We start from the raw sequence: 14,591 nt of genomic DNA on the forward strand, positions 1-14,591 counted from the left end.
CAATAAAAGTGCAGCCTGGGTACTCAGGCCGCTGTTGCGAGTTGTTAAATTAGAAATACCACATGGAGCCACCACTCAAATCCAAAGGACAGGATTTTCCCGGCACCAAGGTGGCCGGCTGGGCAGCGGGGATGCTGAGGTGAGCCATGTTGGAATAGCTCATCATGCAAGCTTCACAGCGACAGGGCTGGATGCAGAGTGGCTGCCTGACAAAGGAAGGCGGGCAGCCAATTTATTTAATTCAGGTTCCGATTAAGAATGGTTTTCCATGCATGACCCACCAGCAGCCCCACCACCGCCATCCACCCCCCCACCCCTCCACTCCACCTCATGGGGAAGCTGCCAGCTCAATGCAAACCACCTCCCTTTAGCAGCCTGGGGTGCCATTGGAGTCGGAGGCTCCATAGCTCAAAGCTGAGACTGTGGGAAGGGAAAGCAGTCATCGCAGCCCGAACGATAGCCCCAGAGCAGTTTCCCCTCCGATTCTTGACCTACCAAATTTTTTATGCTTGCTTTTCTTACCTGGAGGTGGCCCCAAGGATCCCCAAGCTGCATCAGCAGCACCTTCCTCTCCCACTGGCTCTGATGAGGGGGTAGACCTCTGGTTGGACTGGTGGCATTAAGGCTCCTTAATTGCATGGCAAGCCAGGAGACGGCCAAATTCCTTCCGTAAAATTGCCGAACCAGTCCCACTGCCTTCAAGTGTGGGCTCAGAACTCCGGTCTGCTTCCAGCTTTGGGGTCCTGAAGCCCGTGGTAACATTCAGCCCAAAGATTTAAGAGATTGTGCAGAATGGGCCAATGTTCTCTGGAATTTAGAATAATGAGGTGATCTGATTGAAGTGCATTAAATTCTTCAAGGGATTGACAGGGAGGGTGCTGAGAGGCTGTTTCCCTGTCTCAAGATAAGAGGTCGGTGATTTAAGACTGAGATGAGAAGAAAGCACTTCTCTCAGAGAGTTGTGAATCCTTAAAATCCTCTACCTCAGAGGGCTGTGGATGCTCAGTCATTGAATATATTCAGGACTGAGATTGATATATTCTTGCACACTAAAGGAATTAAAGGATATGAGGTAGGCTGGGAAAATAGAGTTGATGTAGAAGATCAGAGGCTTGATCTTATTGAATGGTGGAGCAAGCTCAAGGGCCTAATGGCCTACTGCTCCTATTTCTTATGAGCTGACAATATTCTGCTTTTAAAACATATCTTATAAGCATATATCCAGTCATTCTCTTTCTTGGCACAGTAAATAACCAATGCAATGCTATGTTCTGTACAGGCTCTGCAGGACCACCAGGACTCCGTGGACCACCAGCACAAATCAGTGATTTGCCCTCAAACCCAGGTGATCCAGGTTATGCAGGACCTGATGGATCGTCAGGTCCTGTGGGAGACCAAGGCAGCCCTGGCTTTTTAGGATTTCCAGGTATGCAAGATCACGTGCTATAAATGTCATACATTAGTATTATTTCACAGTCAAGTCAAATTGTTTTAGACTAAATGAATGGCCGAGGGCCACAGTGTGCAAAGACAACGAGAGTCAACAGTCGGAAAGTAGGAGAGAAGGTGAAATAAATGTACAAGTTATGGTTAAGGTGACCCACCTGGAAGTGAGCTTTAAAAACCTTTCAAAGTGTAGGAAGATGAGAAAGCTGAGGGAGAGAAGCGGGTACAAGTCTTTTCTCACTACATGGCTTGTAACACAGTGGATCACCTGCCTACTGATCACTGGGTTTAATGGGATGAAAATTAGGTAGCTTCTGCCCATGTGGTTTTGAAGAATTTGCCCCAGTGTTCCACAGTTCAAAGGTCCTTACAAAGCATGAATTAGAGTGAGAGTCACAGTAAGACTACAAGGAAAAGGAACTTTTTTGGGACTGTATACTTGGAGCATAGACCCTTATTAATCTGACAATAATGGCCAAGAGTGTGTACAAGGGATTTCTCATGGCTGGGACTGAGCTCTCCAATCTGCCAAAAAAAGAAGTAAGTGCATCAGACAGGAAAAGAATAAAGACCTGGATTCTTTGCTTTCTGTAGTATGCCATTAAAAGCTGTGTTTAAAACAAATAGTGATGTTCAGAGGCTATTTTAACCAACTGCACATGACTCAATTTCATACTGGGTGTTTGCTAATGGGAGTCTGAAAGGGAGTTGGGATTTTTTCCCTTACAAGCAGACTCTGGATGGAATCTCTCCAGTCCTTTAGGTGCAGCATTTAGAGCAGAATAGACCCAACCCATTCCTGCCTTTGGGCAAAGTTACCCAGAGGCAGGTCAACACCTGCAGAGGCTACCCGCCCCACAGCGCAGGTAGCCAATCCATGTAAGTGCTTTTTTGTGAGCTGATTAGAGTCACCGCCAGGTTCTTCTCTGAGGTGGACAGGCTCCTCCCACTGAAGCCTGTGCCCTGGTAAGTGCCTGGCGGCTGACCTTAGGGGTCCACAAGGTTTCCAACCAAACGCCTACCAGAGCTGTGGCCACCGGTGGGACCACTGCAGTTCCCATCAGCCACCCTGTGAATGAGTTTCCCCTTCACAGGGATGACCTCACAGCTGTAGCCAGAGTTCTTTTCAATTGAAATCTAACCCCTTCAGAGGTGCCTCAAGTTAGAGGCGCCCACACATTCCCTCTCTGACAGTGGCTGCGCAAACCTCTCCCAGCGGGCTTCTGTCTTTCCAAGGCTGGGGCTCCTCTGATTGAGCCTCTGCAACCTCAGAGGCCCACCCGCCATCAGAATTGAACGGCGGATACAAAGGTGGCCTCTTAATTTTGCCGCCTCTGGAAAGCCCTTGCAGATATGCCCCCAGACAGTCAGGGTGGGGGATTGGTGGGATGAGTTAGGACCTGGAAATGGCCCCGACTCATGCTCACAACCTTAAGGCAGAATGTTCCTCCGCCTTCCCGATCCTGAATTATCCGTGTTGTTGAATGGAAGAGTAATGATTGAAGGAAAGTGAGGATTTGTTCTTGTATGAGGCAGAACAGGATAAAGGGCCGAGTAAAACCCCTGACTGGCAGTTTTACTGCTGTTACATCACGAGCAGTCTGGCAGAATGCAAATATTCTAAAAGTATAAATAATTTTTCCCTTACTCTCACGGAACCTTGTTGCTTGACTAGGGTGTTGTTCCTTATATATCACCATCCCCTGGTTCCTCCTTTATTGTGTAAACCAGGACATTGAACCGAGGTGCCGATATGTTCCATTTGCAATTTGTAGAGTTGCCTGTACCTGTGATTCTCAAAGGAAGTCTGACCGCTATGTTCCAACAGGATGCCTCAAAGCAGCTCTAATTTGATGCCACCTTGAGACTACCCTTTGATGCTGCATTCAGACTCCCTTTGAGAATTGCAAGCATTAACACTGCTAGAGTTGTGCAGGTGGTAAGTTTTCCTTTTTTTTGTTATGCAGGTATCAAGGGCCAGCCTGGAAAACCAGGTAGAGTGGGACCAAATGGTTTTCCTGGCCCTCCAGGTTTGTTGGGAGATGCAGGTCAGAAGGGATTCCCTGGATCACCTGGATTAGAAGGTAACTCGAAAACACAAACAATTTAAAATCTGGGTTAATACCAGCAGCAGTGGGATGAGGCCCTTAAGACATTAATTGCCTACTTAAGGGCCTGAATTGGTGGTGAGGCAGGAAGGCCGCCCAGAAGTCTTCCTGTCCCAGACTTAATCGAGGCAGGGGCAGGAAAGTGGCAGGGCCCCCACTTGCCACCCTCCGGTCTGATTAAATGCCCCCCCGCCACCAAACACTTCTCGGGGTGGGGCATTAAATTCAGCCCATGTCTTCAGCTCCCTGGGCCCTAAGCTCTGCAATTCTGTCCCTCCTCCTCTCTATTGGTCTCAACTCCATTAAGATGCTCTTTAAAACCATCCTCTTTGATCAAGCTTTTGGTCACTTATCTTAATACTTGCTTGAGTGACAAATTGGCAAATTTTTTTGGAAATCTCCTCTGAAATGTTGTGGGAAATTTCATGATATTACCAATATTCCAGCTGAGGCCTAACCAGTGTTTTATAAAGGTTTAGCATATCTACCTCGCTTTTGTATTCTATGGATTTATTTGGAAAGACCTTATCAACTTGTCCTGTTAGATTTCAAAGATTTGTCCATGTGAGCACTCACATCTCTCTGTACTATTTAGATTACACTGCCTCTCCTCATCCCACCTTCCAAAATACATCACTTCGCACTTCTCTGCACTAAATTTTATTTGTCATCTGTTTTTCTTTTCCCTTCAAGCATTGAGATGTGGGCATCACTGGCTAGGCCAGCATTCATTGCCCATCCCTAATTGCCCTTGAGAAGTTGGTGGTGAGCCACCTTCTTGACCCACTGCAATCCATCTTGTTTAGCTACACCCAGAGTGTTATTAGGAAGGGAGTTCCAGGACTTGAACCCAGTGACAGTGAAGGAGTGATAATATATTTCCCTGTCAGGATAATGTGAGACTGATGAGTGGAACTTGCAGGTGATGGTGTTCCCATGCATCTGCTCCCCTTGTCCTTCTAGATGGTGGAGGTCGCGGGTTTGGAAGGTGCTCTCTACAGAGCATTGGCGAATTGCTGCTGTCCATCTTATATATGGTATGCACTGTTGCCATTATGTGCCGATGGTGGAGGGAGTGAATGTTTAAGTTGGTAGATGGGATGTCAGTCAAGTGCACTGCTTTGTCCTGGATGGTGTAGTTGCACTCATCCACGCAAATGGAGAGTATTCCATCATGCCACTGACTTGTATCTTGTAAACGGTGCACAGGCTTTGGGGAGTCAGGAGCTGAGTTTACTCACTGCAGAGTTCCCAGCTTCTGACCTGCTCTTGTAGCCACAGTATTTTTATGGTTGTTTCAGTTCAGTTTCTGGTCAATGGTAACCCCCGGGATGTTGATAGTGGGGAATTCAGCGATGGTAATGCCATTGAATGCCAAGGGCAGATGGTTAGATTCTTCTTGTTGAAGATGATCATTGCCTGGCACTTCTGTGGTGCAAATGTTACTCGCCACTTATCAGCCCAAGGCTGAATGTTGATCAGGTCTTGCTGCATATGGACACAGACTGCTTCCCTATCTGAGGAGTTCTGAATGGTACTGAAACCTGTCAATAATCAGCAAACATCCCCACTTCTGATTTTATGTTGGAGGGAAGGACATTGATGAAGCAGCCGAAGATGGTTGGTCTTGGACACCAGTCCGAGGAACACATGCAGTGATGTCCTGAGGGTGAGATGATTGGCCTCCAACATCCGCCTTCCTTTGTGCGAGGTATGTCTCCAGCCAGACAAGAGTTTTCCCCTGATCCCTGTTGATTTCAATTTTACTAGGGCTCCTTGATGCCACACTTGGTCAAATGCTGTTTTGCTGTCAAGGGTGATCACTCACACCTCACCTCTGGAATTCAACTCATTTGTCCACATTTGGACCAAGAATATTTCATGTTCACCCAAGAGCGGGGACTGGGCTCGGGTTTAATGTAATACCCTAAAGACAACACCTTCAACAGTGCAGCAATCGACTGAATTACCAGCTTAGGCTATATTCTCAAGTCACTGAAGCTCGAACCTTCAACCACCTGACTCAGAGCCCAGACCACCACAGTTGAGCCACTGCTGACAGTCAGTGCAAGGCTGCACAGAATTTGTTAGCATTGAGAATGAAAGTGAGGGAGGAACTTAAAACAACCACAATCACTAGGGAGAACGTACTAGAAAAACTATTAGAACTAAAAGCTGACAAGTCCCTGGACATGAGGACCTGCATCCTAGGGTCTTAAAAGAAGTGACTGCAGAGATAGAAGATGCATTATTTGTGGTCCTCCAAAATTCCCTAAATTCAGGATTTGGAAAATCACAAATATAACACTGTTATTTAAGAAAGGAGGGAAACAGAAAACGGAACTATAGGCCAGTTAGCCTAACATCTGTCATAGGGAAATGCTAGAATCTATTAATAAGGAGGTAATAGCAGGACATTTAGAAAATCATAATGCAATCAGGCAGAGTCAACATGGTTTAGTGAAATGGAAATCCTGTTTGACAAATTTACTAGAGTTCATTGGGGAAGCAACAAACAAGGTGGATAAAGGGGAACCTGTAGAAGTGATGTATTTGAATTTCCCAAAGACATTCGATAAGGTGCAACAGCAGTGGTTACTACACAATGGTGTAGTGGTGAAGTGGTAACTTATTGGCATGGGTAGAGAATTGGTTAGCCAACAGAGAGTAGAGATAAAGTGGTCATTTTTGGGTTGGAAGCTCTAACTAATGGAGTGCCACAGAGATCAGTGCTGGGGCTCAACAATTTACAATCTATATCAATGACTTAGATGAAGGGGAATTGAGCATAAAAGTAGGGAAGTGTTGTTACAGCATACAGGGCCTTGGTGAGATCGCATCTGGAGTACTGTGTACAGTTTTGGCCTCCTTACTTAAGAAAGGATATAATTGCATTAGAAGTAGTTCAGAGAATTACTGGGATGAATGGGTTATCTTATGAGGAAAGGTTGAGCAGGTTGGGACTATACCCATTGGAGTTTAGAAGAATGAGAGGTGATCTTATTGAAATATACAATTTTCTGAGGGGACTTGATAGGGTGGATGCTGAGAGAATGTTTCCTTTGTGGGGAGTCTAAAACTAGGGGGCACAGTTTAAAAATGAGGGATCTTGCATTTAAGTCTGAGATGAGGAGATATTTTCTCAGAGGGTCATTAGTCTGTGGAATTCTCTTCCCCAGATTCAAGGCTGAGTTAGACAGATTTTTGATTGACATGGGAGCCAAGAGTAATGGGGGGACATGCAGCTAGGTGGAATTGAAGACACAGTCAAATCAACCATGATCTTGTGGAATGGTGGAGCAGGCTCGAAATGGGGAATAGGCTATGCCTGCACCTAACACTTGTGTTGGCTTGGATTTGATTCCTGAATGCTTGTACAGAGTTACTGTTAACTTAAATGCAATTCAAAAACTGTCACCACATAATGTCCACAATAAAACAATCAATAAAAGGATGGGCTTCCAGAACGTATTTTAACATTCGTAAAGCCACAGAACACTTTTTGCTTATTAATTATTTTTTTCCCAGGTAACCGTGGGAAGCCAGGAGCAGCAGGGCTGCCAGGGCTGCCAGCTCGGAGTGTGAGTGTGGGCTACACGCTGGTGAAGCACAGTCAGTCAGATACTGTGCCAGCCTGTCCACTGGGAATGAACAGTTTGTGGGATGGATACAGCTTGCTGTTTGTGGAAGGACAAGAAAAGACTCACAATCAGGATCTGGGTGAGTGCCAGGACACTGTGCCCCTCCCCCCAACACCCTCAGAAATACGGTGGAAGCCAGGATCACATCAAAGCCACGACACAAAATATGAAACCTTTAAGCCAGAATATAATGTCTATTGATATCACCATTAATCCAGAGTACTGTGGCTGTTCCCGACCATATTTGAATACTCATAGTCTTTGGCTGGTACCAGGTACGAACAATTTGCTCCAGACAGTGCCTTTGACATGCATTTTTTATGCGTAAAAATCAATAGCGATAACAGAAAACAATGTTAGTGTTCAAGTTATAGTTTGAACTATTTTTAACTGGTTTATTTTTTAAAGCAACAAGTGAGAGCTTGCTTGGTGACTCACTGAACAAATAAATAGCCCACTGCAGAGCTAAACTCCATGGACGATCCCTGGAGTCAGTGCTGGGAGTTGGCAACTCTCAGTAAGAGTAGCGTTCAGATGCTACAATTCGCCTCCACACTACAGGACGTGGAAGGGGTAAAAGCCACAGGGTTTCCAGTTCTCATCCCAAACTCAAAGTGTACGTGCAACTCTGGTGAAGACAGGCCAGCTCTTGGTCTTCTCTAGCCAGATAGTTTGTCATCAAGTACTGTCTAGAAGTGCATGTGAATGTTGGCTTTCAGATGCCCATGGAGTGGAGTGCCCCCAGCATGAGTCAACACCTTAATTGGAAGAAATGGGACCTGCATTTACCAGAGAACTGATTGTATTTTAAAAGTTAATCATTATTGGAAAGGCTTGTGGTTTCTGTTGTACAAAGTGGATGAATGTAGTATTGCACTGACAACCATGTGATATTTTCTTGGAATCCAGTAAAGGCATGTATGTCGTTTAAGAATGATATTGTCTTTGCTCTTCTACAGGAATGGCTGGCTCATGCTTGCCCCGTTTCACCACCATGCCTTTCCTTTACTGTAACGTCGATGAGGTATGCCACTATGCAAACAGGAACGACAAGTCCTATTGGCTTTCTACCACTGCCCCCATCCCCATGATGCCCGTTTCCAATCTGCAGATCCGACGCTACATCAGCCGCTGTTCAGTTTGCGAGGTGCCATCTCAGGCCATTGCCGTGCACAGCCAGGATGTAACCATTCCACAGTGCCCTGAAGGTTGGCGGAGTCTCTGGATAGGCTACTCCTTCCTCATGGTTAGTGCTAACTTCTTTCAGCAGAAATCGGCGTTGCCATTGGCACGCCACATGGGTTAGACAGGGTGCTGGAGGGACGTACATGATGGGATAGCTAGCACGAGGCAGCAGCGTCGGGTAGCGTCGGCAGGGTCAGCCTGATGGCAGCTCCCTGGAGGACAAGGCTGTCTTCCAGCTCAACAGAGCAGGACAGAGGTGAGGACTTCAGAAGCCCAGCAACAAAAAGAAATCTGCAGTCCCCATCCAAGCACTTATATCGTGTATTAATCATTTCTGGATATTTTATTTAAATTGTGGAATTTTTCCATTCATCTTCCCTACGCTTGCACACATCATCCAAGTGTCCACTCTTTATTTGGACAATGGGTGTCAACAGGCTATTTACTTTGGGTGGCATTACAAACTCCATCCTGTCCTGCCCCACCCTGTTGTCCATGTGCACATTTTAGCGAGGTTCCCTGTATAAAGTTTAGGAGTGGGATCTTTGGCTAATTCCACCCCACCCTCACCCCATCCCCTCTAGTTCAGGGTTGCCGAGATGAATTGTAGCACCGCATGACCTGCCCTAGCTCAAATCAGCCAATTCCACACAGACTGAGAATCAGGTTTGGGACCCTGGTACAATGATGCACATGGCAGTATATACCCACCGTGCCAACCGCTGGGCTCAGAAACATCATTCAAAGATTATCGCAAAACATCACTTCTCCATGCCTTGACCTGTGTGTGTGTGTCTCTTATTTTGTTTTAACTTTGTTTCAGTTGAGACGAAGGGTTACAGATCAAAGTGCAGACACCACCAAGGTTGAAACAGGGAAGATGGGATAAATCATGAAGTAGACATTAGGTGACATTAAGCTTTGAGTTTCAAAGGGTAAAGGAGGAAAGGAAATGTACGGGAGGTAAAGGGTTTCAGAGTTATGGGAAAGAATACAGGTGAGTGGTTAGACTAATGAATGGATATTATTAAAATACCATGGACTGGATTACAAGCTGAGGGTGGGCTCCTCAGACTCCAGTGTAAATGTTGGGAGTGAACCTCCTCCACTTGGCCAGCTCACCCTGCTTTAATTTTTGGCTAACGGGTCTTTAATTAGTATGAGGCTGAGACTTCAGTCCCTCTTCAGTAGGAAGTCCCGCCTCATAGAGCTGCCAGCCAATTGGAGGCCGGCAGTGCCATTCAAAACGGTGGCTGCTCCTGGTTCTGCATTGAGGAAATGTTCAGCGATGGACCCAGACCTCCAGGATTTCGAGCAGGCCCCAGGGGATGGAGGGGGTAGGGGGAAGGGGGGAAAACTGTTGGGGAGTGGGGGGGGAACAGGTCCTCCAATTGGCACCTGGGACCCGAAAAGGAGCCTTTCTTACTTATTTCCCTTACTTCACTGGCCAACAGCCCACAGAGACAAACCTGCCACATTGGGCGCAGGCCTCTCCCGCTACCCATTAAATTTGACTGGCCCCTTAAAGATCTCAACTGGCCCATGGGTGGGTGGCCCACGTGATGCCTCCCCCGTCGCTCGTAAGATCGCAGCGGGGTGGGGGCATGGTAGTGGGCACACCACCGATGGCACGGTGCACTGTTTTATAGGCCATCGCCTGCATTCCCGCCTGTGGGTGACCTGTAATATTTAGCCCCGTCAGTCCGATTTAGAGGCGGTAATAGTTGTTCAGAGAATCCAGCCGGTCGCCATGCCTTTAACGCCATGCCTTTGAATTCTTTTTCTCCCCAGCACACGGCTGCTGGCGCTGAAGGTGGGGGCCAGTCTCTCGTGTCGCCCGGCTCCTGCCTGGAGGACTTCCGCTCCACGCCCTTCATTGAATGCAACGGCGCCCGCGGCACATGCCATTACTTTGCCAACAAGTACAGCTTCTGGCTGACCATCGTGGAGGCGAGCCGGCAGTTTGTGGAGTCGCCACCCTCGGAGACGTTGAAAGCGGGCCAGCTGCGGACACGGGTCAGCCGCTGTCAAGTCTGCATTAAGTACTTGTAGCGGCCGGCCAGCTCGGATCTTCCCCGCCAACGTGACTCTTGCTCAGCCAGCAGGCACAGCAGGCCTTTCCGATGAATCGCCAGCCGGCTTCACAAACTTTGTATATTAGGAGGAGATGGTTTCTAAAACCGATTGTATTTTTTAAAAAAAATGGTGTGCCTTGATTCCTACACGCCGCAAAGCCCCCATTTTAAGAGCAAATAAGAGAGCCGCCGGTGCCAAAATTTCCTGGCTCTGGTCTGGCCCAATCTATTCAGGTGCAGTTTATCTTCAGTAGCTCCTTTCAATCTGACCAGGCTCCTGCTATCCATGCCTGAGTGAAATAAGCAGTACTATGTATGGATGCCACTAGACTGTACCGGGGTGCAGGATCATCTGTATTCATTCATGTATGGTTAAGTTGGGGGAGCCTGCTTCCAGTTTCTCATATATTTCTGTTGGACTGTGCCACACTTTATACCACCCCTACCAGCAGTAAAATACCAGCTCTTCCACTCATGATTTTTTAAAAACTTGGGAGTGGAGATGAGAGTTTCTTTTAACAGCACCTCTACCAATTACCTGTTTCCTCATATTCCTGACTATTCACAGTGCTACCTGTTTACAGGACTGGGTGTTCCTGTAAATGATGCCTGCGCTTAACCGGCATTACCAAGCCTTCCCCAAGTTGGCCTGACTCAAAAGCTTTTTCATCTTTGTCATTACATTGCAACTGACTCCTGTTGAAGTTCACCTCCTCTCAGCCATATCACAAAACTCTGACACTGGGGCTGGTACAGGGGTCGGCAATTGTAATGGCGGGAAGAGCCATTTTTAAAATTTAGTCAAAGACTCGAATTTAAGAGCCGCAATATATTACTTAAATTTTCGTTAAATAACGAAAAACAAGACAGAGACACATTACAACGACATTTTAAATGTTTTTCTAAAACAAGGTTGTTCATTGAGTTATACTTTTTAGCAAGTACATTATTAGCAAAGCGAAACAAGCCATTTAATTACCATTAAAATGGATTTGATCAATTAGGGTCAGGAGCCGCATGAGTCCTTGATGTGCCGCATGCGACTGGGGAGCCACAGGTTGTAGACCTCTGAGCTAGGGCATATAGATGCTGACCAAAAGATGTCAGACAATACAAAGCATTGCATGCCAATCTTATCTATTGAAAATAAACTGGTCTGTGTTTCAAAAGCTTTTTTATATACTGTAAATACATTAGGTTGCTTTATTGTGGAATTTAATTTTAAAGGATGCATCCCAAACCCCCCCCCCTCCCCCATCCCAACTCTGCAATTTAATCTCCTGAAATAGGGATGCTTTCTGTAATTCCCACAAAGATATAAAAAAAGTGTATTTTAAATGTACATGCCTAATTGTATAAGATCACTTTCCACAATGACCAAACTATATGCGAGACTAGGTCTAAAGCTATCACCTGCACTTCTTATTTCATGAGTCGCAATAGAAAAGCAGGAAATTGAAAACGTTGTGAAAGTGTCACGTTTACTCATCACAAAGGTGCTGTTTTCAAAGTTCACGGCTACCTCAGAAAGTGAAATTGTTGCTCTGCTTTCTCTCTCCTACCACTGAATAGATAAGAATGCATGCGTTTCTGCACTGATATATTTGACTGGCTTTCATTCATATTTGCGCAATAAAGCTTCTGCTTTTGTTTCCACCCTCTGTAAAGCACAAACGTCTCACTGTTAAGTGGGTAGGTTGGAAGTGACCACTCAACTGTACTGAAAACTGCCTGCAGTGGTTAAATAGCAGATGTGTCACCTATAACAATCTCAGTTGACTTTGGCTAATATAGTGATGTCTGTCAGTCACTGTTTCACATTAGCACAGAATCCTTTAATCCAGAATTGTGCCCCTCTTTGGCACGGACAGATCCATTTCTGGCACATTTAGTTGTTGGATTCACTGACAATTATGAGATAATACAATGATGTAAAATCCAGGCTGTGATCGCCAAGTGTGGTGCATCGATGCACATTTCAGCATCTAGTAAATGATATTGTAACAGTGAATTAAGATACAGTGCACATGCATCCTTGCATTGATTATAGGATAGAGCTGGTCAATAAAGACACGCTAATAAGCAGGGAGGACTTGGCTTCTTTTTTGCCTGGAGAAATTTGTTTACAGAGATAAGTCAATCTTAGATGAGGGCTTAGAAAAGAACCAGCGTTTGATGTATAGATGAAATCAAATGAAAGGGGCCCTGTCACACCTTGAAATATAATTGCTAGAGCTTTCCTTTTACTTCCTAAATGTGACACATTGATGCAATCTGTGTTGAGAAGCTATTGTTGTGTTGGTTGCTTGTGACATCAGCTTGAGTCATGTCACAACTGTAAGCAAAGTGATTTAATGTCAGTCGTTTGCATGCAGTAAAGGGTTGAATGGCTCCTGTGCTTCACATGCCATCAATCTGATGAGGCACTGACTGCCCCTCCATTGCTAAGCATTTACACGCCAAAGAAGCCATGCATGACCATAGTGACATTTTGTTGAGCACGGAAACTGTCTTCACTGAACATGGTGCTTTTCTTTCAGAGGTAGCCCTATGTACTACGGTCGAGGGTTTTGTTTTTAATCAAGAATATGTGAGAGGCATGTGTCAGAGATAGATAAGGCAGTTAGGCTGAGAATCTGCCCCTCATCCAAAAAGATGTTTATTAAGAGCAGTGTTTTTGAATTGGGTAGTCAGCTCAACTGCATTGTTTTATAGGATGTGGGGGGGGGGGGGGTTGCAATCTTTTTGTCATAGTTCAAAGACCAACAGTGAACATAATTAGAGGCCTGGTAAGGATTTAGATCATGGCTTAAATTCTGAGGGTAGATTTTCCAATCCTCACATGATTTAAGAGCATGTTGGAAAATTGTGTGCACTTCAAAACCAGACAGTGGCAACCCCTGTCATGCAAAAGAAAAACAACATATTTTTAAAACCCACAAGTGTTTGTATTCATAATGGTGCTATTTTCTATTGTTTCACTGCACTGCAAGAGCATTCAGCTCAATTTTCTTATCACAGGGCATTGGGGGTTCAAAATATAATTTCACGAACCTGCTTGTGAGTGCCTGAATGCTTCGCTCAGTGAGAAAATTGCCACCCCACCCTTTCTCCCAACATCTGCCCTGCCATCTATAGATGGTTATAGGGAAGAATGTACACTTCAGAATTCAGATGAATTGTCCTCAATTGTACTCTTGTCATTGTGTCTGGAACTGATTTCTTTCTCATTTTAAACAAGTAAACAATTCCAAATTTGAACTTTTTTTTTGTTGTTGTTGCTTCATACCTGTATATACAGGATTATTGCTGTCAGGTTTCTATTTTAAATGGTATTTGGTACTACTGAAATTTTAAATTTAAATGTTTGTATTAAAAAAACTCCGAAGCTGTATAGATTCAATTTATAATTGCTAAAACAAATGGCCAAATGTTAATTGCTCACATTGCCTTTCCTTTGGCCAGTGATGTTGCAGAGATACATAAGCTGCCAAATGAAAGTACAGTAATCAATAAACTCTTTATTCTTGTCAAAAGGGCTCTGTAAAGTCTCCTCTGTCTGCTGACTGTAAGGGACTTGTTTCAGATTACTTTGGGTTAGACTTAATTCAGTTGTGGGAGGATGTAGGCCCAAAGTGCAAAATTACCCCAAATTTAGCACTAATTGGCAATTCTAGTCCAAGTGGAACTGGAAATGATAAATCGCTGGGTTATGAAGTCCTCTTCCAAGGTTGAAATTAAGATGTCTTGGTGGGACAGAATATGGAAAGCTCCAGCCAAGGTGGAAACACTTGAAACTGATGCACTGTAACTGCTCCAGTCCAGAATGTTGGGACTAAGTCATTTCTGGATTTCTGAATTATAGAATGACATTGGAATGCCTAACCATAAACACGTAAACTGGAAAACACCATGGATATAAATATTCACCTGAAACATAAAAGTGAAGCAGCAATAAAGATTGTTTTACTTATCCAAATATTGTATTTTCCATGCTTTTGCTCCCAAAGTACTGTACTAAAATGGTCCCAATGACATTGAGGGAATGCATGGATCTGCTCAAAAATTTCCAGACAACTGGTGTTTCTGAACAATAGATTTCTGGATTGGAGAAGTTACAGTGCACAAGGTTCCCT

General features: G+C 45.0%; 1 protein-coding gene across 4 annotated transcripts in view; it reads left to right on the forward strand.

Moving 5' to 3' along the window:
* The window catches only part of col4a6 (collagen, type IV, alpha 6), a 419,493-nt gene extending 405,502 nt beyond the window's left edge, over positions 1 to 13,991 (forward strand). For all 4 annotated transcript variants that reach the window (XM_041194995.1, XM_041194994.1, XM_041194996.1 and 1 more), the window contains 5 exons: positions 1,280 to 1,426; positions 3,414 to 3,530; positions 7,083 to 7,274; positions 8,155 to 8,441; positions 10,172 to 13,991. In XM_041194995.1, the coding sequence (XP_041050929.1) occupies positions 1,280 to 1,426; positions 3,414 to 3,530; positions 7,083 to 7,274; positions 8,155 to 8,441; positions 10,172 to 10,432 (1,004 nt within the window). In that variant the 3' untranslated portion in view covers positions 10,433 to 13,991. The remainder of the gene's footprint in view (positions 1 to 1,279; positions 1,427 to 3,413; positions 3,531 to 7,082; positions 7,275 to 8,154; positions 8,442 to 10,171) is intronic.
* Positions 13,992 to 14,591: the final 600 nt, after the last annotated feature.

The sequence above is a fragment of the Carcharodon carcharias genome, chromosome 9 (genome assembly GCF_017639515.1).
Source record: "Carcharodon carcharias isolate sCarCar2 chromosome 9, sCarCar2.pri, whole genome shotgun sequence".
NCBI classification, from domain to species: Eukaryota; Metazoa; Chordata; class Chondrichthyes; order Lamniformes; family Lamnidae; genus Carcharodon; species Carcharodon carcharias.